The sequence below is a fragment of the Danio rerio genome, chromosome 4 (genome assembly GCF_049306965.1).
Source record: "Danio rerio strain Tuebingen ecotype United States chromosome 4, GRCz12tu, whole genome shotgun sequence".
In the NCBI taxonomy this organism is placed as follows: Eukaryota; Metazoa; Chordata; class Actinopteri; order Cypriniformes; family Danionidae; genus Danio; species Danio rerio.
This window is the reverse complement of record NC_133179.1, coordinates 39,566,489-39,591,273: the sequence shown is the minus strand read 5'-3', so window position 1 is coordinate 39,591,273 and position 24,785 is coordinate 39,566,489. Positions and strand designations below refer to the sequence as shown.

Genomic DNA, 24,785 nt, shown 5'->3' with positions numbered 1-24,785 from the left:
TTTAATTGAGCGTGAGCAGTGTGGCAAAAATAGACCCAGCGCCGAAACTATCGCTGCACTGCTGCTTCGGCGACGCTCACGCCTCGCTCTGACGCGCTGCTGCTGCGTGGGGTATGAAAGCTCTAATCTGTTAACATGGACGCTGATAACACACGCGCTGCTCACGCTCTGCTCATGCGCCGCTGACGCTTGCGGTGTGAAACAGGCATTATGTAGAGATTATATAATGAGAAATTAACAACCTTATTCCCGATTTTTTCTAAACAGGATGCTGAAGGTGTGAGGCTGGCTGGATTAACTTGACAGTCAATATAGGGGTGTAAAACGGCCTGGAGCTAGGCCCAGGCCGAAAGGGGGATAAAACACAAAAAGGGGATATCTGACTAATTGGAGTGTGTAAGCATGTATTGGTGTGGGAGCTGAACAAGCTGCACCACCAATGCATGAGGCCAACTGTATATTAGATACAGGCCAACACAAAAAGGGGAACCAAAAACCACATTAAATTCTAAAATAGAAAGAGAAAATAAGACTGATTTACTAGCATATCACAATCTGACAGAAAGTGTGTGATTAAGTGTGTATGGACGTTTCCCAGAGATGGGTTACAGCTGGAAGGGCATACGCTGTGTAAAACATATGATGAATAAGTTGGCGATTCATTCCACTGTGGTGGCCCCAGATTAATAAAGGAACTAAGCCTTAAAGAAAATGAATGAATGAATGAATTGGACAAATTAGATTGGAGAAAATTTAGGAAAAATTAAATAAATGATCACATTTTAAAATTATTTTATTTTATTTTACACACGTAAGTTTTTTTTAATTATTTTTATTCTTTTATTTTAGACATATTATTTTTTTATATTTTATGTGAAGACATTCTTTATATTTTTTATTATCTTTTAATTTAAGAAATTTTTATGCTTTTTATCTTTTATTTTAAGACATTTGTATGTTTTTCATAATCTTTTATTTTAAGACATTTTAAGATTATTTTATTTTAAACACATCATTATGAGTTTAAGATTCTTTTATTTGAAGAGGATTTTAAGATTCTTTTATTTAAACACATTTTTGAAGATTATTTTAGTTTGAGCCATTGTTGTTTTTAAATCTTAAATTTAAAGACACTATAAGATTTTTATTTTAAGCCATTGTGGTTTTTGAGCCTTTTATTTGAAGAGATCCTTAAGATTTTTTTTTTTTTTATTTTAATCACATTGTTGTGTTTTTGATTTTCCCATTTTAAGACATTGAGAAAAAAAAAGGAATCTAGTTTAAATATGTTTGAATTTTGGTTTTAATCATTTGGTGACGAGTTTGAGTTGTTAGTTTAATAACATTGTTACGATTAAGTTCTGAATCTTTCATTTAAATAATTGTTGAGTTGAATCCTACTTTGAAGTTGTTGATTTTTCATTCTAAATCTCAATTGTAATTTTTGTGCTGTAATAAATTTAAAATGTTGGAATTCAGTTTGAACTATTCATGGGGATTATAATTTTGTATTAGTGGATTTCTAATTCCAATCACATGTGTTTTCACAGGTGTTGATCTTTGATCGTAATTATACAGTGGGATTTTTAATTAGAGCATATCTTTATGGGTGTGGATTTCCTTTTAATCAGATTTTTATTTTTTTATGTTGGAGTTTTTAAATTTTGTTTACATTTTTATTATTGTCATTCTTATTCTAATTTTGTTGGGGAAGAAGAAGAAAAAATTACCTTTATTAATAAAGTATATAAGAATGGAAAATTTTAATGATTGGTTAATTGGAAGTTAATAAGAGTGTTGGGAGTAATAAGCCTAAATATAACAAATAAAATCCTTATTAAAAGAAGATATCGGAGTGACTTCAAGAGGGAAGAGACTGCACCACTGAAGAGGAGAACCAAGAGTGTAGAAATTATAAACTGAATCTAAAAAAGTTAAAGAAATTTAGTTGAAAAGGGTTTTAGGCATCATCTAACATAATGAATGAGCACTATAATGTTAACGATTGTTTTGAATAAGAGGTAAAACAAAGATTTAGGCAAAGGCCTGCAGTAATGACAATGGGACATTTTTGTGGAGATTTGATTATCTGTTTTTGTTTTTCTCTGCTCCAGAGAGGAGCAGAAAAGGGGAATTGTTGGAGAAAAGGAATTTATTTTCATTACTTTTGTGTTTTTTATTAGGAAAATGTTTAGACTAACAACAGATTAATCAATCTTTTCTATTGTATTATAAAACATCTTGACCAGACAAACTTCCTCTTTTTTACTGTGCTGCATACTTTTTAGAAGAACTGCTGACAAGTGGAAAAAGCAGAATAAGAATAAATTTAGGTTTGTTCCAGAAGTCTAGACATGTCACAAGTTGTCATGATGCTTGTAGAAGTGTGAAATATATTAAAGATGCACGGAAGTGTTCAGTTCTAGTATGCAGAGAAAGGTTGCAGAAAGAGGAAGTAATGTCCAGGGGTAACAAAGGGCCAAGGGATTGCAGAATGACTGATAAGTGACGTTAAACCAAAACTCCACCTGTTAAGATCAGTTGTGTATATATGCTGGAGTCAGGAAATGTATGTTAGTTGCGAACATCTTGAATGTAATTCTTGTATTCCATTGGGGTAACGTAACCCAGAGCTCTGTCATCGAATTATTCATTTGTATCTAATAAATTACTAATATTTTTAGCATTGAAGAAAACCCTCTCCAGACCTTTTCTTATTGAACATGTATGGAATTGGCAAGATATTCCAACAGTAGAGCATGAGACTCTTAATCTCAGAGTCCTGGGTTCGAGCCCCACGTTGGGCGTTTCTGTTACTTTTCTCTCTCTCTCTCAGGAAACTTACATTAGGGTTCATATAGCAGACCTTTTGAGACAAAGTTCCGCCTTTCTACCACTGTAGGTGACCTTTCCCTGAGTCTCTGTGGCGCAATCTGTTAGCGCGTTTGGCTGTCAATTGAAAGGTTGGTGGTTCAAGCCCACCCAGAATCAAATTAGGCATTTTGCTGCCTTGCAACTGCTAACACGTGCACTGGGCATATTACCTGGGCCACATTCTGTCCAGCGTTACAAGATGAAATCAGGATTTAGCAGAAGATTGTCACGGGTAGGGAAGGTATTACTGTAAACGGTGTCTAGCTCTTAAACGAGCTTCAGCCGGCTAATTCAGTTGGTAGAGCATGAAACCCTTAATCTCAAGGTTGTGGGTTCGAGCCCCGCGTTGGGTGTTTCTGTTGCCTCTCTCTCTCTCAGCAAACTTTCATTAGGGTTCTTATAGCAGACCTTTTGAAACAAAGTTCCGCCTTTCTACCACTGTAGGTGACTTCTTACTCAGTCTCTGTGGCGCAATAGGTTAGCGCGTTCGGCTGATAACTGAAAGGTTGGTGGTTCAACCCCACCCAGGGACGAATTAGACATTTTGCTGCCTTGCAACTGCTAACACGTGCACTGGGCATATATCGTGGGCCACATTCTGTCCAGCGTTACAAGATGAAATCAGGATTTAGCAGAAGATTGTCACGGGTAGGGAAGGTATTACAGAAAACGGTGTCTAGCTCTTAAGCGAGCTTCAGCCGGCTAGGTCAGTCAGTAGAGCATGAGACTCTTATTCTCAGGGTCGTGGGTTCGAGCCCCACGTTGGGTGTTTCTGTTGCCTCTCTCTCAGCAAACTTTCATTAGGCTTCATATAGCAGACCTTTTGAAACAAAGTTCCGCCTTTCTACCACTGTAGGTGACTTCTTACTAAGTTTGTGTGGCGCAATCAGTTAGGGCGTTCAACTGTTAACTGAAAGGTTGGTGGTTCAAGCCCACCCAGCGGCGAATTAAGCATTTTGCTGCCTTGCAACTGCTAACACGTGCACTGGACGTATATCCTGGGCCACATTCTGTCCAGCGTTACAAGATGAAATCAGGATTTAGCAGAAGATTTTCAAAGTAGGGAAGGTATTACAGAAAACAGTTTCTAGTTCTTGAAAGGGTTTCTCAGCAGCCCGGCTAGCTCAGTCGGTAGAGCATTAGACTCTTAATCTCAGGGTCGTGGGTTCGAGCCCCACGTTGGCCGTTTCTGTTACTTTTCTCTCTCACTCTCAACAAACTTACATTAGGGTTCATATAGCAGACCTTTTGAGACAAAGTTCCGCCTTTCTACCACTGTAGGTGTCTTTTCCCTAAGTCTCTGTAGCGCAATCGGTTAGCGTGTTCGGCTGTTAACTGAAAGGTTGTTGTTCAAGCCTACGCAGGGACGAATTCTGCATTTTGCTGCCTTGCAACTGCTAACACGTGCACTGGGCATATATCATGGGCCACATTCTGTCCAGCGTTACAAGATGAAATCAGGATTTAGCAGAAGATTGTCACGGGTAGGGAGGGTATTACTTTAAACAGTGTCTAGCTCTTGAAATAGCTTTTCATTAACCTGGCTAGCTCAGTCGGTAGAGCATGAGATTCTTCATCTCAGGGTCGTGGGTTTAAGCCCCACGTTAGGCATTTCTGTTACTTTTCTCTCTCTCTCAGCAAACTTACAATAGGGTTCATATAGCAGACCTTTTGAGACAAAGTTCCGCCTTTCTACCACTGTAGGTGACCTTTCCCTAAGTCTCTGTGGCGCAATCGGTTAGCGTGTTCGGCTGTTAACTAAAAGGGTGGTGTTTCAAGCCCACGCAGGGGCGAATTCTGCATTTTGCTGCCTTGCAACTGCTAACACGTGCACTGGGCATATATCATGGGCCACATTCTGTCCAGCGTTACAAGATGAAATCAGGATTTAGCAGAAGATTGTCACGGGTAGGGAAGGTATTACTGTAAACGTTGTCTAGCTCTTGAAAGAATTTCTTATCAGCCCGGCTAGCTCAGTCAGTAGAGCATGAGACTCTTAATCTCAGGGTCGTGGGTTCGAGCCCCACGTTGGGCGTTTCTGTTACTTTTCTCTCTCACTCTCAACAAACTTACATTAGAGTTCATATAGCAGACCTTTTGAGACAAAGTTCCGCCTTTCTACCACTGTAGGTGACTTTTTTCTAAGTCTCTGTGGCGCAATCGGTTAGTGCGTTTAGCTGTTAACTGAAAGGTAGGTGGTTCAAGCCCACTCAGGGACGTTGCTTATGAGTTAACGGAGGAATTGACTATTAAAGGGATAAACTGTGCAGTTAAGAGGCTACAAAACTGTGATTATTTTGTCTCCTTCATGCATCTGCCTGTCTATGTTGCTGATAAAAATATTTTAGACAAATTGGATCATTGGGGAGTTTGTCCCATTTAAAAAATTAAAAGAAGGTTTTATCCGGGCACAAATATTGAAGATGGGACGAGGTTTGTGAAAACCAGATTCCCCAAAGAAGTGGCGTCCTTCCCGTACAGCACAAGAATAGAGACAGCAGAAGGTCCACAATACTTTAGGGTGATGCACAGTCATTAGGTGAAAACGTGCAGGCTGTGCTTGAGCCCAGATCATGTGGTAAAAGACTGTCCTGATTTTAGGTGCTATAAGTGCGAGGAAAGGGGGCACTTTGCAAAGTTTTGCACTGCTGTAAAGTGCCCGGATTGTAATAAGGTTTTAAATAAATGTGAATGTTGGATTGGGGAAGAGGAGGAGGAGGTAGAGCAGCAGGTGGGCAGGCAGATGTATGAAGGAGACAATATCCAGTCAGAGGACAAAACAACAACACAAGAAAAAAGTACAGAATCTGAAAGTGAAAAACTACAAGAGAATGAGACTAATGGAATAGACAGAGTCACTGAACAGGAAGGGACAACATGGACACAAATGGATATGACTGAAAGTTTAAAGAGTGTTTTGGAAGCAGCAGAATTGAGCGATTTGAATAATAAAGACTTGAATCAAGGACAACAGGAAGACACATTTTGGACACAAATGGACATCACAGACAGTTTTCAAAAGGCATTGGACACAGAGGAGACAAAAGGCCAAAGTAATGACGAGCAAGCCGATTTAGAGGGACATTTACAAAAGGATGGAAACAAAGAGACACAGGGGAAATCAGCAAAAAGAAGAAGATCGTTAAAGATAAAACCTAATTTAGAGACTGCAAGAAAAAAACTGCTAAAAGATGAAGAAATTGAATGCGCAAATAAGTATGAGTTGCTAAAGGGCTTGAAAGATATGGACTGAGATGATGTTTTTTATGAATGTTTTTATGTCTTTTATGAATGTTTTTATATTTTTTATGGTTTTAGGAATTGTGTCTTTTAATGCAAGAGGGCTTTTAGACATCAGGAAATTTGAAAAAGTGAAAGAAATGTGTAAACAAGAAGATGTGATTTTACTACAAGAGACAAACTGGAGGGAAGAATGCATGAAGGAAATAAGAAAAAGGTGGAGTGGGGAAATGTTATACAATAATGGGGATGGGAGGCTAGGGAGAGGAGTTGCAATTTTATTAAAAGAAAACAGTGGGGTTTTATGTAAAACAATCTATAATGACAAAGAGGGAAAGTGTAAGATATGTGAAATGGAGTATGAAAAGAAAAAAGTAATTATGGTGAATGTTCACGCCCCAACAGAGGAGAACAAAAAAAAAAGAGTATTTTAATGTACTTAGAAATTATTTAAAGAAACACGAAAGAGTTATTATCATGGGTGATTTTAACACTGTTTTTAGTAAATTAGAAATGGCTGAGGGAATGGTTTTTAAAACGGATAAGGGGAGAAAAGAACTGAAAATATTGATGGAGGAAATGAATTTAATTGATGTGTGGAGAGAAACGAATGAACAGACAAAAGAGTACTCAAGAAGTCAGATAGTGGGGAATTTTTGTTGTCAAACAAGAATTGATTTTATTTTATGCACAAGAAATGTTGAAGGGTTTATAAACAAGATTAAATATGAAGAAACAAGTCTGAGTGACCATAAGCCACTTTTTATGAAGCTAGACTGGAGTAATGTGAAAAGAGGGCCAGGGGTATGGGTTTTAAACACAGCGGTTTTAAAGAATGAAGACTATGTTTTAAGTGTAAAGGAAATTATTCAAAAGGAAAAAGGGAATGAAATCTATAATAAGGACAAAAGAATGTGGTGGGAGAACGTGAAGTATTTAGTTAAAAAGTTTACGATAAAATATTGTAGACAATTACAAAATTGTAAAAAATATAAGGAAAAGGAGCTGAAAGAAAAACTAGAAAACGAATTGAAAAATGAGAATGGAAAAAATATACAAAAGATAAAAGAACTGCAAGGAAGATTAAATGAAATGGAGGAGGAGAAATTTGAAGGTGCAAGATTAAGAAGCAAAGCAAAATTTACAGTAGAGGGGGAAAAGTGCACTAAATTTTTCTTTGATCTAGAGAAGAGAAGAGAGAAGTCAGAAATGATTAGAGAAATAAGGAGCAAAAATGGGAACATAGTAGAACAACATGAGGAGATTTTGGAAGAAATAAGATCATATTATGAGAAATTGTTTTGCACAGAGGGGATAAAAGAAAAAGAAAAAGGGGAATTACTAAATCTAATAAAATCAAGAGTAGAAGAAGGGGAAAAAAGAGAATGTGACGAGGAGATAAGAGAAGAAGAAATAAAAAGAGCAATTAGTGGATTGAACAAAAAGAAAAGTCCAGGAATAGATGGGTTGGGAAGTGAATTTTATATTGTTTTTAAAGATATTTTATCTAGGATTTTAAAGCAAGTATATGATGAAATTTGAGAAATCATTAAATGTTACGGTTTAATTAAGTTGTCTGGGGAAAATAAACGTAACACTTATAATATTAAATTATTTCTGAGTAGATGGATGGAAAATACACCAGGACACCAAAATTTACATTCAATTCATTTATTCCTTTTATGAGGAGAAGAAAAATGAAGCCAACAAAAGAGAGGCTTACATGTGTGCGCTTTGTACAATGTATATATAATAATAATAAGAAGAAGAAGAAAAGAAGAAGAAATACAATCAAAAGTTATAGGGGAAAAAGGAACTAGAGTGGCACCAAAGCAAAGAACTAAACAAAACCAAAAGCCACCTAAACTAGAACACAAGATCCCCCTCTAAACTTACTAATAAAAATCAAATTGTGAAAAAGAAACCGAAATCTTCAGCGTTTGCGAAGCAACACCTAAACTCCCTGAAATAATAAGCAAAAATACAAAATGTGGCGCTCACCCACTTACCTAGTGTTTCTGAACATTGAAGTTACCTACGGGCAAAATGTATGTGAAGTGGCTTAGTAAACTATTCCCTTTTCCCCAAAAAAGAATGATAAACTATTTAACCATGACTTAATTTACATCGATGTAGTTATTCAGAAACACAGAACAAAGCATACATTATGAATAGCAGCAAGCGAACACAAACCAACACGCACACACATAGCACTCTGAAAAACAAGGCGGGCCGGTCGAATTTAAAGTCCGTGGAACGAAATCCAATTGGTCCACGAGGAAACGCCCTAATGAGGAGTGATAGGCTCGGGATCCAATCAGCAGGTACCTAGTAGAGAAAAAGTAGCGGAACAAAAGGTGATAGGGCGAGACAAAGAGCAAATGACAGTCGAGGAGATGCGAAGAGAGCGAAGGGAGATAAGCAAAACAGAGAGGGAGAAGGCACAAAATTACAAACTCCCACGGACCGTAACAATCATCCTCCAGCCCCGGGCTACCTCTCGTAAGCAGGGTGAGAGAGGAGTATGAGCTCAGGTAGATCTTGATGAACTCCCCCGACTTGTTTCTGTTCTAATGACAGATATCCAGATGGCTAAAGGGAGATATATGGCTTCTAAGAGCTTGACTACGGTGCCAATTTAGAATGTTCAGTTTACTTAGGTTACGTGTTTTTGGGCTGTGGAAGGAAACTGGGGAAAACCCATGTGAGCATGGGGAGAATAAGCAAACTCTCCACAAATTTCAACCAGTTCAGTGAGGGCTCTTCTTGCTGTGACAATCTTTCTGTGAGGCAACAATACTAATCACTGGGCTGCTGTGTTGCCCATTCTAGAAAGGAGGAGGAGTAGGGGTGGGAGGGGAATTCCTCAAGATGAAGATAACTAAGGTTAGAAACTCTGGTTATTTATAGTGAGTTAGGAATCGTCTGATTGGTGAATCATGTGTTGGTTAATGTGGAACCAGCCGTGGACAATCATAAGCATGTGATCCTCTCGAAAGTAGTTTATAAATAAACCTCACGTCAATTAACAGCCAAACTACATGAAAAGGCTGCTGTTATGCATATACTCATGTTTGTGTGGACAAGGCCTTAATTTTGAGGACTCTGCTCTCCATTGTGAAGCTCCATGTGATTGCTGAGGCTTCTTTTATGTTTAAAGCCCTTTCCACACTCAATGCATATAAAACGCTCTCCTGAGTGAGTCTTCATGTGGTTCTTTATGGAGTATTTGTGTGTGAGACTCTTTCCACACAGATCACATGTGAACACTATGGTTCCAGTGTGACCATTCATGTGGTTCCTGAGGTTAGCATTACATGTGAAGCTCTTTCCACACTGCGCACATGCAAACGGCTTCTCTCCGGTGTGAACTATCATGTGGTGTTTGAGTGTGCTTTTATATGGGAAACTTTTCCCACACTCTGTGCATGTGTAAGGCTTCTCTCCAGTGTGAATCCTCATGTGGAGGTCAAGATTTTGTTTTTTAACAAAACTTTTACCACACTGTGTGCAAACAAAAGTTCTTCCTCCATTGTGAGTTCTCATGTGGACTTCAAGGTTGCTATTTTGACTATAACTTTTTCCACACTGAGGGCAAGAGTAAGGCTTCTCCCCAGTGTGAATTCTCATGTGCACTGTTAAGTTTCCTGTAGTTTGAAAGCTTTTCCCACACTGTTGGCATGTGTATGGCCTCTCTCCAGTGTGAATTCTCATGTGCACTGTTAAGTTTCCTGTTTTATGGAAGCTTTTCCCACACTGTTGGCATGTGTACGGCCTTTCTCCAGTGTGAATTCTCATGTGCACTGTTAGGTTTCTTGTATTATAGAAGCTCTTTCCACACTGTTTGCAAGTATAAGCTTTCTCCCTAGTGTGATCTCTTATGTGAACATCAAGCTTTGGCTTCTGACTGAAACTTTTTCCACATTGTTTACAGCTGAAATTACACCTAGGTTTGGATTTCCGAGGTCTTCCACGTGACAAAGTCTTTTTCGTCAGTGTAGGTTTTTCATCAGTCGTCATGTCTTGCTGTTTCTCTTCCATTTCATTCTGTTGATGAGTCTTTTCTTTCAGCAACATCAGGTCTTAAAAAAAAAAGAAGAAGTGAACTTTAGTATGAAGACTCAAAGCGATAAGCATGAAATGGATGTTTCACCCACAAATATAAATGACCATACCATTTACTCTCTCATTTGCTTTTAAACAATTCCTTTCTTCTGGAACACAAAGAAAGCTAACATTTGTTTTCACAATATCTTCTTTTGTGTTCAACAGAATCAACAAACCCCATAAAGGTTAAAAACCACAAGAGGTACAGTAAATGGTGAGGCTATTTTCATTTCTGTTTCATAAATATCTTAAAAGGGTTCCTATTATGAACCTTTATTATTATTATTATTTTTTTTTTAAGAAAAACTTATTAATATTATTATTTTTTATTTTTTTGAAAATAAGTCTTTGGTGTTCCCAGAATGTGTCTGAGGTTTTGGCTCAAAATCAGATCATATTCCTTTGAGAATATTTAATTTTGGTGGTCTGGAGGAAAACCAAGCTCTTTTTGCGCCTGTGGCTTTAAATGCAAATGATCAAATGCACTCGCTCAGGATTACTCGTGTTAAATTCCCTCATGTGTATCTTCCACATGATTTAAACATTTTAAACTTGCTTGGAAAACCCGATTGGAGCAAATCCTGCATGTTCATAGCAAGTGTGCATAATTTACTCTTCTATTTGTGAGTTTGCATTATTGTATATAACTTATGCAAATATTTCCTAGTACTGAGTTGAAGCTGGTTTAAAACATATGCTGGATAAGTTGGTAGTTCATTCAGCTGTGGCGACCCTTGATGAATAAAGAGACTAAGCCAAAGAAGCTTAGCTGAAGACCTACGTCGTGACATTTTATATACCTGCCAAGATGCAGAAATGCCATCTCAAAAGTTTACCTGCTGTTTGTCCAATCAGGGACAGTGGCATCTTAAATATACAAATAATAATGTTAACCCAGGGTTTTCCAATGTGAAACGTCTGTTAATGAAAACCCAGGATTATTTTATAACCCCTAGGGGCTTAAATTGGTTCTATAACAGTAAGTAGTTGCCATGGTAGCACACAACATAATCAATGCATCTGTGCTCAACCTTCAGGGTTTCATGACAGTAACGTGCACAAGCAAGTTATCTGGATTATTTTGACTGAACTCAGATTAGTTACATCAAATGATTTTCGAATTTCTGTTATGGAACCAATTTAAGTGTGGACGATTAGTTCGGCTCACTGAAGCCAGGTTTTCAACTTTAATCTCCACTTTTCTAAACCACTTTCATGAAACAGCCCCTGATCTCACATGCTATTGTTTTAGTGCTTCAGTTGCCTATTGGAGAAATGACCAGGAATAACGGTAGAAAACGGTCACACTACTTGCTCTACAAACAAGTGTATTCATGTTTATTCATACAAAGAAAAATAATAAAATAAGAAAATATGACTTTGCAACATCAAGCAGCATTAGGCATGGGCAGTATAAGATTCTGACGTATGATAACCTTGAATAAAAATATCATGCTTTCACAGTATTGTGATTACTGCTCTAAAATATATTCTTTTAAATGTCTAGGTATAAAACAAACACTTTTTTTCCCCTTTAAGCACAAAATATTTTCTTTTGAGAAATATTTATTTATTATATTTTGGAGCAGTAATCATGTCAGGCTAAATCATTCAAATGAATCATTGACATCTGTTGTTTTCATTAGTTTCAAAAACAGATTGCTTTACGATTTGAAATGACATCTTTAGATATCTTTTCTGATGGAGATACTCTCTTAAAATGTAAAAAAAAAAAAAAAAAAAAAAAAAAAAAACACTTGCATCCAGTTGAAGACAGAATTCAGAAGGGGCTAATAATTCTGTCCTTAAAATGGTGTTTAAAAAAAACTGCTTTTATTCTAGCCGAAATAAAAAAATAAGACTTTCTCCAGAAGAAATAAAAATATTATCATACCAATCGTGAAAATTTCCTTACTCTGTTAAAAACAATTTGGCAAATATTTAAAAAAGAAAAAAAAATCAATGGGGGTGTGGGCTAATAATTCTGACTTAAATTTTGGCGGTTTTAAAACCTTGACTTTTCCAAACCAGGCTACACCATGAAAGAAGTTATCATCCCTTGCGTAAGCAGCATAACAATGATTTTAGGATCTAAAAATGATTTCTTTTAAAAAGTGTCAAACACAAAAATTCAATGGCTGCGCCTGCTGGTACACAAAGAATATGGTCAATACTGACGAACTTCACACTCAAATGTGTGCATATCATCAGCATGCTGTAATCCATTTCTTAAGCAGAAAAGGTCATTTTTAGACTGGTTTGTTGGCCAGTTGTAGTCAGTGCAATGCTAAACGTTTTAGTTCCACTATAATTTGTTCCTTTTGTCTCACGTCGTCCCACAACAACATAAATATAGTTTAGATTACTGTACAATGTTTTATAATAATTTATTATTTTAGTATTTATTTAATTCTGCATATTTAAAATTGGGGGCATCCATATGACACACTTTTAACACAATAGCTGGTAATTAAGTATTAAGAGTATAATAATGATGTAATTCTAACTCAGATACTTTCTGTGAGAACTAGTAACATCTACTAAAATCAAGTTTAACCCAGAAAGAAGTTGAGAAAAAAGGGAATTGTGATCAATGTGACATATGCAAATGAAAAGTACTAAGCCAACACTATCACTGTAATAGCAGATATCTTCTTAGGAATACTGTAGGTCAAATATCGTCAGCTCAGTTAAACTTTTTTTATATAGCGCCAGTGCTCAAGGATGCTTAGAAGAACAAGAAAAGCAAAATGAACAAAACAATTAAAATGTCCTGTTTAAAATAAACAGAAACAAAATAACTTCTATTCAACACTTGCTTCAACAGTTTCTTTATATGAAAGTAATAACAAAAAGAAATCAAAGTAAGTCTGAGCAAGAAACAATAGCCACAAATGACCTGATTACAACTAGTATTCCATTTCTTATAGTGATGTATTGTTAGAATGGAATGACATTATGCTATTTAATAAATTAAACCTTCGGTAATACAATTATTACACACTTTTCTGTTACTTTTTAAAATCTTTATATTGTCAGCTCAGTTAAACCTTTTATTCATTTATTGTTTTTATTTATTTTATATAGCGCCAGTGCTCATGTACGCTTTACAAACAGTAAAAGAGCAAGAAAAGCAATAACATTAAGAAGATAGAGAAAATGGGAAACTAATAACACATGAAATAATGACAAAAGTCATGAGAACAAGTGACGAAAGAAACTCATTCCTGTCTTTCAATGAGTGCTTATGTGCATTTAGGAGAACTAGGCAGCACACTCAGGGCTGCAAGAATGGATTTAATTTAGTATTCTTATTATTAAAATATATCTGAATGAGGATCAAATTTTTGGTGTTTGAGAATGAAAATCAACCTGTTTGTTCCTGCAGATCTTCCTGTTTGACTGTGAATGTTTCTTCAATCTTCACATCTTCACTCTCCTCTTTAACAAACGCCATCTTTATAACAGTGTGGAGATCAGTCGCTTCAGCAGGAAATTTTCCTCTGCTTTTGGACAATTTATCCTGTTTAAAATGAATAAAACAAAAAAAAATGTCCTGTTTAAAATTAACAAAACAATGAACAGAAACAAAATAACTTCTCTTCAACACTTTCTTTATATGAGAGTAATTAACAAAAAAATCAGGTAAAATAGTAAGTCTGAGCAAGAAACAATAGCCACAAATGACCTGATTAAAACTAGTACTCAATTTCTCATATACAGTGATGTTTACTTTGAACAGAATGACATTATGCCTATTTAATAAATTTAACCTTCATTAAAACACTTATTACACACTTTACTGTAACTTTATTCAAACTTTATTCAGGTATGTTCTTAATTGTTTTGTTTGTTTGTTTTTTATTTTATTGTCCGCTTACAGCAATGTGTAGAACTTTTTTTTGCACAAGACAAATTTCCTCTAGTGGACAAATAAAGTTTATCCTATCTTTATTCAAATAATAGTCCTCATCACTGTGATTAAGATAGAACAACGTTGTATAAAAGGTTAAAATAATATTGTTAACAGCAGGTACATCATTTATCGTTGAATGAAAAACCTGAAACTTTAATCAATCAGTTTTTTATCTGTGCAAAAGCTTTGACACAAACCTTTCTCCAGTTGAATCACAGTGCGGTAGCGGCACAGTCTTATGACATCACACACCACACCAAAATAAAAGTCTTTTTTTTGTTTTGCTTAGTCATGACTTATTGATACATTTCTCACACCTTTTCTTTTCGATTTTACCTCATAACATTCTGGCTTTTTTATGAAATGTCACACTCTATTGGTGCATGTAAATATGCTGCTTTTACATCCATGTCATGAACAATCAGATTTTCTTTGCATTAACACTCTTACACTAGTCATGTTAGCAGTTGGAGAAAAGACTTATCATAGTTCTCTTTGGCAACATACATTGTTTTTGCAAAAACCCATTTACCCACTAGACCTTTGCCTTCAGGTAGGTTGGTGAGAGCAAAAGTTGCATTCTTTTAACAATTGCATTTCTTCTACCATAGCTTTAACCTATTCACTTGCATTTACTGATGTAACCACGTCTTTGTATCTTTGTGGTACATTACAAACAAGTCAATAACAATAATCTATGTTGATCACATCACCTTCAAAACCACAAGCATAATCGCTTAAATAAGCTCGCAGGATTCTAACTTCTGGTTTATCTTCCACCGGTTTGTCTAAAATGAGCTCTTCCTTGGCACTTTGTGGGCTCAACTCTGGGTCTAATTTCACAGACACCCCAGGACTTCCTGATCTCAAAATCCTCCTCTACAACTGGAATCTTTGATTCAGAATTTTTATCAGATACAAACTGAACAAGTCTGTGTTTCTGTACTTTTTTCATGTATGCTGGACTAAATACAACGTTGAACAATGCATCCACGCATGTATAGATTTTACATTTTATAATGTTAGCATTCAGATATTATTTGATTGTAAATTCAGCATGTGCAACTTACGTTTCCAGTCCTCAATGAAGAAGTGGGATGAAAAAATGGCCTCAGTGGGCTTTTCTTTGTAGGTATTTGGTAATAATCGCAATGTAGAAGTCAACAATCGTAGTTTGTCCTCAAAAGTTGTTCTCTTTTAGCTAAATAAGCTAATGAAGCCTCTGTTAGGAACCTGGTATATATAGATACAACCCTGCTGAGCTACTGGATCTGGAATGTGATTGGATAAGACTCAATTGGCCCCCATTAATGCTGGCATAAAGATGCAAATGAGCAGTGGAGAGCAGTGAAGAATCAAGACACATTACAGTGGGGGATGGGAAGTTCAGCGGCTTTAATGCTATAATGATGTATTGGGAAAATAAGTTGAATTTAGCCATCATCATTTGTTTTGTTGCTGTTGCTTTATAGGACTATTGACTATTGAAGCTTATTTTTCAGTTTGGCTGCTGCATTTTGTAGTTCATGTTGATACACTTATGTTGAGGTACTTTGATATGAAACACATTTCAATTATTTTTTTTCCCAAGCCTGGTTAAAAGGTAATGCAAGAGTTGTGTGTTGTTTTTGTTGAAGCTTCTCAGAGTTGCTTGGTTGAAGTCTTTGTGTACTTGGTGAAGACTCAAACCACACTGATGTCTCACTACACACAACTACATTCACTTATATAATAGTTATGTGAGTCTTATACTATTATACTGTGATATATTATCATTCGTTAAAAGAAACAATTTCTGAACTTCAGATTGAGGTTTTATTTGTGTAAAGGTCAGTCAATACATTGACATGAGCTAATATTAGCAATGTTTTAGTTATTTATTTATCACTGAACTTGTTCTTTATGTGAGTTTAGAGTCCTTTATTTCTCTTAAAGCACATGCAGCTCATTACTGGTTTCTGTAAGACTGTCAACACACTCTTAACAGATCAATTATTTCTTCCAAAAGTCTCTATAGATTGTAACAATTAAAATGTAGCTTGTTTCTGTGCCAATTTTGTTTTCTTTTCTTCGTTTTTAGGTTGAAAAGAACATGTGTGAGCAGCTCAGCTCTCTCGAAAGCCTCTTATTCACCTGGTATGTAACAAAGATGTTTTTCGCTCTAATTATTCCTTGTGTTTGTGCATACACTGTTAGACCTTACCAGGCTTTTTTACAGTAGAACACTGGCAACACTGTTGCCAGCTACTCACTGTAAAAGTTTGGTTACAGTAAGTAACTGGCAACAGTGTTGCCAGTTAATTACTGAAATTGAACCATTACAGTGAGTGGCTGGCAACAGTGTTGCCAGTTGTTTACTGTAACCGAACTATTGCAGTGAGTAGCTGGCAACAGTGTTGCCAGTTAATTACTGTAATAGAGCAGTAGTGGTAACTAACTGGAAACTGTGTACAGTTAATTACTGTACTGTAGTGTTACAACTCACAGCATTATACTGCATACACAATAGTATGTCAAGGTGTTACTAAAATTAAGTAGTATTCTTACCTGTTATTAATTCTTTAAATTAATCAAGTTGTCAATTCTGAAAAAAATATTTTATTGTTTTGGCAGCAAACAAATATAAAACAGAAAATGTATAACAAAATTAAGAAATCAGCAGATATACATATCATCTTACATATTACTGAGAGCCACAGGTCTGCACAGCAAGGCTGCAGTCAAACTAACGTTAAAGCATGCAAAATTCTGTCATATGGCTCTGCGAAAAGGAGTGGGATTAAACAAAATATTTAGAGACTGAAAAAGCAAGCAACTGGTCCATAATTTTTGTTCAGAGAGGTCATGGTTTGATCTTTGATTAGTCTCAAGCAATCACATGATGTGATTTCACAGTTCAGAGTTCTCCAAGCTTGAACTTTCCAATGCTGCAAACTGTAAAATTTGTTGCATGAGCATTCATTCCAGGTTTGCAGCATTCACATGTGTATGAATGGAAGTCTATAGGGAGAAAAGTGCAGTGTGACCAGGACTTTAAGCTGTAGCTCTAATTATACACACCTGATAAAACTAATTAAGGCTCGTTAGAAATCTACAGGTAATGTTGAAGCAGGGTGGGAACTAAACTCTGCTGCCCTGCAGTTCTCCAGTAACTTGGAGTTTGACCCCCATGGTATATAGCAGGGGTGCTCAATCCTGTTCCTGGAGATCTACGTTCCTGCAGATTTCAGTTGCTACCCATATCAAACACACCTGCCTGTAATTATCAAGTGGTGTTCAGGTCCTAATTAATTGGTTTAGGTGTGTTTGATATGGATAGCAACTAAAATCTGCAGGAAGGTAGATCTCCAGGAACAGAATTAAGCACCCCTGGTATATAGCATACTTTTAAAGCAACTGCTAACATTTATCACAATCCCATATCCAATAAACACACACACACACACACACACACACACACACACACACACAAAGTGCTGCAGTGAAATGTGTTACTCTCTCCTCAATGCTGACAATGCAAAAAAAAAAAAAAAAAAAACTGAACAGCAAAAAACAAAAAATAATTATTTTAAATTTTAAAGTTTTAAATAATTAAAAGCTCTGTCAAATCTCAAAAAGTTTAAAATAATTATAAAAAATAAAAATAAAGTTGGCAACACCGAAAAACCAAAGGATCCAATCTTTTATTGTTATAATTATCTCATGACAACAAACTTTTTTATTGTTTCAAATATAAATTCATAGGTGGAAACACTGCTCTGAAAAATACTTAGCAACAAACTCACAACCTGGGACCGGACAGTGGACCTTTGTGAGTGGATGGCTATGTGTATCATGTTTTTGTGATTCCCTGTGATGATGTGCTCATGTTACCTTACTGAGATGAAGGAATTTAATTTTGGCTTAGTTGCCAGAAAGATACATACAACTGTTTGCATCTGTACATTATGGCAGTATGCAATATCCAATAAATACATATACTTAAACAAAAGTAATGTAAGAAGTTATATGAGGAGAGGCTAACTAGCTAACAATGTAGCTTACAAGTACACAGTTCAAGATAACAACAATATAACTTAAAACACAGCCTTATTTTATAAACCCTCAAAAACATTTGAACACATTTTACTTACTCATTTTAGATTCTTATCTAGAATTTTATTTAAAGCCTAAAACATATCAGACTCAACATCTGAATTGATAGACAGAGAATAGAGCACGCTCAGCAGTAAACAAATCAAACACCTGGCTCTCTTAAAGGGCCAGCATTTTCTGAAAACTCTTTCTAACACCTTTGTGTTTAGAATAAGACGGACAGCCTGTGGGAGTGTGTGGTGATGCCTAAATCATTGTTTTTTACAGTTATTTACTGCACAATCTACAGAGTAAGAGTGCAGTTATACTAATTAAACACACCTGATCAAACTAAATCTAAAGGTAGTGTGTTGAAGCAGGGCTGGAACTAAATTCTACTAGGCTGTGGCCTTCCAGGAGTTTGACACCCCTGTTACACAGCATATTTTCAAAGCAACTGCCTACATTTATCACAGTTATGCACATATCGTTTAATAAAAACAATAAAAATATACTATAATATAAACTTCATCCATAGAAAAAAATAAATAAATAAATAATCTGATTCTCATGTCGTTCCAAATCTGTAGTAATAATAAAAAACACAACAAATATCATGATTTATACATTTATTTACGAAAGCCTTTATACTGTTAATGGCACTTTTACTTGCCAGTTTTCCAGACAAATTCATTGAGTATCTGCAAAAATGTATGTGTGTGTTGTTTAAGATATATTTTTTTAAATAACACATTTTTACTAGTTATTTAGCAAAATACTAATATTCAGTTGAAAGTGCAATTTAAAATATTAACTATAGGTCAAACTAGGCAATTAAATTAGATTAATTATAGAAAAAGTAAAACAAAATTATAAAAATTATTGTGACAATTTCTTTGCTCTGTGTGAATATTTTTGCCTTTAAATGCATTTCGTCCATATCTTACGCTTACCTTTTAATAAGCTCTGTGGCATTGGTTGACTCCTGATACTCAATGTTAAAAACATAAAAGGAACCAAAGAAAACACAGAGATAAAATAAATATAAAATAGGAACATAAAGCATCAGAGTAGATGGGGCAGTAATGGTTGAACAGTAATTTACCATTTATTATCACAGTAAATATCTGTAATGGTACATAGAGTAAATTACTGTAATTTATTCTTTGCACTACAGAATTTCATACAAATCCTGCTCCTTTTACAGTAAAATACTGTTTCCTTTCATTACAGCTAAACACTGGCTATTTTACAGTTATTTACTGCATAATCTACAGTAAGGGTTAACAGTGTACATATGCATAGACATTCACAAAAGCATATATAAGATACTCTGTGACAAAACTTTTTCCTTTTAACACAGTAAAGCTATCACATACTGTCCTTTTTTTATCTATCAGGCATCTAAATATTTATAATCACAAAATAATTATATAACAAGTTAATTTATTGTATAGGCAGTGTATATAGAGTAATTCAATGACAAGAGTTCACTTTCATATCTACACAATGCAGAACTTTTAATGTGATTAACCTGCTCCACCTACACCAACTACAGCATTTCTCAGACTTCTGTTTCACTATGGTGTAATCACAGTGGTGAACATCACATACAACAACAACTGCACTTACTCCTGTAACTTGTTTGCAACAATGAATTTTAAATATCTGTGTCACATATTCATTTAATTAAATGGTTCATCATCATGTGCAGTCATCTTTATTAATAGCTGCCTAATAGGCCAGACCATTAACTGAATAGGATTGTTTTACATATATGAAACCTGTTAACAGGTATAGCTGTTCATGCCAATATCAACTTGATAGCCTAAAGCAAATTATATGAACAGGACCTGCCTTACATCTCTTAAGACAAATAATCAAAGTTGTCTATAACAATACATGCTTGATTGCCCAGATCATTACAATCGCTTTATCTGATTGGTGCCTTTTCACACATTTAAATATAACAACCATTTGTAAGCATAGTTCTTCACCAATATCAGTTTAATACCTCAAATAATTATACATGAAGGCATCACAGTGGTGCAGTGGGTAGCTGGTTCGAGCCTCAGATGGATCAGTTGGCATTTCTGTGTGGAGTTTGCATGTTCTCCCCGTGTTCGCATAAGTTTCTTCCGGATTCTCAGGTTTCCCCAAAGTCCATAGACATGCGGTGTGTGTGAATGAGTATGTATGCATGCTTCCCAGTAACGGGTTGCAGCTGGAAGGGCATCTGCTGTGTAAAGTATGTGCTGGATAGGTTAGCGGTTCATTCCACTATGGTGATAATTATTACTATGGTAATAACGGGACTGAGCCGTAAATGAATGGATATATGAGTAATATCATCACACAAGTAGCAGTGCTATCAGTTTTTGTATTTCTATTTGTTGTAATGGCCTGTTGTTATTGCAATAAAAAAATAAAAATAATTAAATGTGGCTGTATAATAGCAGTGGTGGAATGCGTGTGTTATAGTGTACACTAGGCACTCAAGAACGATTCTTCAGAATGCAAATGAAGACACTTTAGATGAAATCAGAGAGCTCCTTCATCTGTCAAGAGATGCTCAAAGTCCAGAAAAGGAACCAAGAACATTGTCAAAACCTGTGACGTGACTTCTGTGGTTCAATTGTAATCGAGTTCCAAGAACATTTTGTGTGCAAGAAAATGTGGAAAAAACCAGCCATGTCCAAAGTAGGAACTGTTGAACCATATAGTGGCTGTTTTTTGCCCATGTATTCTCTTTATTTGCATTCAGCAGAAGAAACTCAAAACAGATTTGGAACTAGTAGAGGATGAGTAAATGACAGAATTGTAATTTTTTTTGTGAACTACACCTTTAATGCTTCTGTAAGTAAAGGTAAATTAAATATTACCGAAGATTGCTAAAGAATGGCAGGAAACGTGTAACACAAATAAGAGACGACAATTCATGTGGAAAAAAATTAATTTACATAGGCCTATGAAGTTGTAGAAATAGAAAAGAAGAGGTCATAATTATGAGAATGAGATTTGTACTCAGATATTAAGAAGTAATGTGTTGTAGACATACAAGTCATCATAAAGTGGATTAAAAAAGTTAAGAAAATGTTTGGATTAAAGGTTTGTGTGTGAGAGAGAGCAGATATAGTGTAAAGTGAAAGCCATGGGAGTAATGAATTGATAAGTCATGACTGCAACAGAAAGTGTCAAAAAGCAAAAAAAAAAAAAAAAAAGACTTTTATTTTGGCGTGGCGCGTGACGTCATCAGGCGGCGCCGCTTCAGCGCTGTAGCTGCGTCCCAAATGGCACACTATACACTATGCACTCATGCACTATGTACTTATGCACTTACACACTCAACAGGATAGTATATGTATGTAGTGGCGTCCCAAATGGCACACTAATGTTTTTTTACTAAGCGGAAATTCAAACCGTTTCCCTGATGACGTTTGACGGTTGCCAAATCAGTGAAATAAACGACCGAATTATCAAATATTACCTGCCGTGAGTGTTGCCGCATTCACCATCGGGAGGCACTATAATCACTCTTGTAGAAGAATTTTGTTCTCACCATCCAAAATAAATAAAGTTATTCAACATGTGCGTCCGATAGCTCCGCCTCTTCCGCTACGTAAGCAAACCTGCGGTCGTTGAGTGCGTGAAGTGTCCATCATTACACACTTCATTTTAGCGGCTGAATGAGTGCATCATCCGGGTAATTAAAGTGCACTTATTACTTTTAGAGTTTTCAGTGTGAACACACTACTTACACTATTTATACTACAAAATGGCGTAGAATAGTGCATAAGTATGCGATTTGGGACGCAGCTTGTGATTCAACTGGACAAAGGTTTGTTTGAAAAGGTTTACACAGATATAAACCGATTTAATGTTAAAGTTATAAGTTTTTTTATATGGTGCTTAATTATATTCCTGCTGTTGGAAATATAATTTTAACCCTTTATACAACGTAGTACTATTTTATTCTCAGTAACTAATGGCTATTGTTTGAATAAAGTAACAGGAAAGTGTGTAATAAGTGTTTTAAAGAAACGTTTTGCCTGATTTCTTTTTGTTAATTACTCCCATATAAACAAAACATTGAAGCAAGTGTTGAAGAGAAGTTATTTTATTTCTGTTCATTGTTTTGTTTATTTTAAACAGGATAAAGTGTCCAAACACAGAGAAAAACTCCTACTGTAGGTCAACAAGGTATCTCCACACTGTTATAAAGATGGCGTTAATTAAAGAGGAGAATGAAGATGTGAAGATTGAAGAAACATTCACAGTCAAACAGGAAGATCTGCAGGAACAAACAGGTTGGTTTTCATTTTCAAAGATCAACTCAGTCATTTGATCCTCATTCAGATATATTTTAATAATAAGAATACAAAATTAAATCCATCTTGCAGCCCTGAGTGTGCTGCCTAGTTCTCCTAAATGCACATAAGCACTCATTGAAAGACAGAAATGAGTTTCTTTTGTCACTTGTTCTCATTACTTTTGTCATTCATTTAATGATTTATTAGTCTCCCATTTTCTCTACCTTCTTAAGGTTATCAGAATCAGAAAGAGCTTTATTGCTTTTCTTGTTCTCCTGCTGTTGGTAAAGTGTCCTTGAGCGCTAGCGCTATATACAATAAACAAAAACAGTCAATTAAAAAAAGTTTAACTGAGCTGACGATATTTGACCTACAGTGTTCTCATAGAAGATAACTGCTATTACTGTTATAGTGTTGACTTATTACTTTGTATTTGCATATGTTATGTTGATCACACGTCCAACTTCTTTATGGGTTTAAACTTGTTTCTAGTAGTTGTTTCTAGTTCTTACAGATAGAATCTGAGTTAGAATTACATCATTATTATAATAACTAATTATCAGGGCTATTGTGTTTAAACAGGGTTTCTGCTGGGCCTTAAAAAGTCTTAAATTTCAAAATCTACAATCACCAACAACCCATCTCAATAAAACTTTTCATTCAAAATGGTAAATTTAACTCTATTTTTCATAATTGTATAAATATTTACTTACAATAACATTTGTTTAAATGTGCTCCATTACTGCTGAGGACATCGACCTGGGGCCTGTTTCAGAAAGTAGGTTAAGTTAAAACTCAGAGTAGTTTAACCCTGAAATGAGAGAAACTCTGGGTTTTCCGTTTCAAAATGACAGGTTTGTTAAACTCGAGAAAGCAGGGTAAGTCAAGCCTGTTTCTGAAAGAGAGGTAACTTTAACTCAGAGTCAGTTACCGTGGTAACTTACTCTGTGAATCTAACCTGGTCCGGAGCAGGTTATATTCTCTAAACTCTGAGTTTCTGTTGGTCTCCTCCCCTTTTTTAAAGATGAAGCGGCATTTCTCGCATTAGTCTTACATTTCCACACACCTATTTTAGAGCTCATTTTGGAGATGTGCATAAAAAAGATTGATGGAAACGTCATGATTCACATAACTTTTGAAAATACGCATAATAAAACATGTGCATAACTGAGTAGGTTAAACTTTTATTTGATAAGATGCACATAAACTACGAAGTGCACTTAACAAATTACAGTATGTACATTAAAAAATGGTTTGTTAGAGATGATGATGAAAATGTGTGTGAAAGGACAAACCAGCAGACTGAGCACACTGCAGAACATATTTAATGCTGTTTTAGTCAATCTAAAATGCCTTAACTGTTTCAGTATTAGTGTATATTATTAATTACCTCCGAGCGTCTGGAGCGTGTCAAGATCTCCGCGTCTGGCTTCAAACGCCCCCACGTGTTCATTGTGTGTCAATTGTCTTCTGAGGCGCAAGTACATTAATTAAATAAAAAAATCATTGATGCAGCTTTTTCTACCGCAGTAATTCTGTTTTTACTGTTGATATTTGGCGCAAGTTAATCAGGAAGTGACGATTGTGTTCTCTTCGACTCTTTGGATAAAAACGCTGCTTTATTTTTAGGCGTTATTCCAGTTTTGCACAAATTTATGTAATAGCCTATATTTTGATGGAAACACAGCTATTGCCTACATTTTTGTCACACACAGAACAAAGTCACGTACGAGGCTTGTCCTTTTTTTTTCAGAAATAATTAGCTTAACCTTCGACATGCACTTGTACTAGATTAATGGGATTATTATTCTGTCTAAATTATTTTATTACTGCTTACCTTCTTAATGTTATATCAACCTCTATCACTTGATCAATAAAAAGACAGACACATAACAAGTGCACTGTTAAATCTATTAAAACTGATAAAAGTGTATAAAAGTTTAGAAAAAAAGTATAAACGTCACACATTACTTTACTTATTTTATTACACTTAAAATGTTTAAATACTTAAAATTAAAAATTACGCATTAACTTGGGCAGCTGTTTTCCCACGCTGTCTCTTCTTCACTGATGGTTGCTTCATTTTAAATATATACACTCATATTTGCTATAACTTTGCATGAGCACATCAAGTTCAGCTGGAGAAAGAAATGCAGAAATGCTCTCTTTTTTTAAGATGTTGCCATAGTAACTCGTAATATCTGCGCTCCATTGATAATGCCTTTTTATAGTCACGGTGCGCGCGCTTAACTCTGAGTTGGTCT

General features: G+C 35.6%; 2 protein-coding genes and 2 non-coding genes across 7 annotated transcripts in view; 3 read left to right on the top strand and 1 right to left on the bottom strand.

The window, feature by feature from the left end:
• The window catches only part of LOC141381653 (uncharacterized), a 44,368-nt gene that overhangs the window by 12,656 nt on the left and 6,927 nt on the right, over nucleotides 1-24,785 (top strand). Inside the window, exons 2-4 of one of the 3 annotated variants that reach the window (XM_073947525.1) lie at nucleotides 10,387-10,435; nucleotides 16,218-16,273; nucleotides 22,364-22,518. In XM_073947525.1, the coding sequence (XP_073803626.1) occupies nucleotides 10,433-10,435; nucleotides 16,218-16,273; nucleotides 22,364-22,518 (214 nt within the window). In that variant the 5' untranslated portion in view covers nucleotides 10,387-10,432. Of the gene's footprint in view, nucleotides 1-10,386; nucleotides 10,436-16,217; nucleotides 16,274-21,878; nucleotides 22,050-22,363; nucleotides 22,519-24,785 lie in introns of those variants that run through there. The other 2 variants (XM_073947524.1, XM_073947526.1) reach the window with 2 other exon arrangements.
• On the top strand, nucleotides 3,334-3,407 carry trnai-gau (transfer RNA isoleucine (anticodon GAU)). The gene has a single exon. It is a non-coding gene; the product is annotated as a tRNA-Ile (tRNA).
• On the top strand, nucleotides 4,837-4,909 carry trnak-cuu (transfer RNA lysine (anticodon CUU)). The gene has a single exon. It is a non-coding gene; the product is annotated as a tRNA-Lys (tRNA).
• On the bottom strand, nucleotides 7,770-15,352 carry si:dkey-22h13.1. Of its 2 annotated transcripts, none has more exons than XM_017355629.4 (3): nucleotides 15,208-15,352; nucleotides 13,594-13,744; nucleotides 7,770-10,196 (listed from the first exon to the last, which is right to left on the bottom strand). In XM_017355629.4, the coding sequence occupies exons 2-3, from the start codon at nucleotides 13,676-13,678 to the stop codon at nucleotides 9,205-9,207; spliced, it is 1,077 nt and encodes a 358-aa protein (XP_017211118.1). In that variant the 5' UTR covers nucleotides 13,679-13,744; nucleotides 15,208-15,352; the 3' UTR covers nucleotides 7,770-9,204. The 2 variants fall into 2 exon arrangements, with proteins under 2 accessions (XP_017211118.1, XP_073803895.1); XM_073947794.1 differs by lacking the exon at nucleotides 15,208-15,352 and adding an exon at nucleotides 14,335-14,375.

Excerpts from the sequence above, each read along its gene's own strand:
- si:dkey-22h13.1 (XM_017355629.4), bottom strand. The coding sequence starts at position 13,678 with ATGGCGTTTGTTAAAGAGGAGAGTGAAGATGTGAAGATTGAAGAAACA. Across the intron at positions 10,197-13,593 it reads AGATCTGCAGGAACAAACAG|ACCTGATGTTGCTGAAAGAA; the intron begins GTTGATTTTCAT and ends TTTTTTTTTAAG.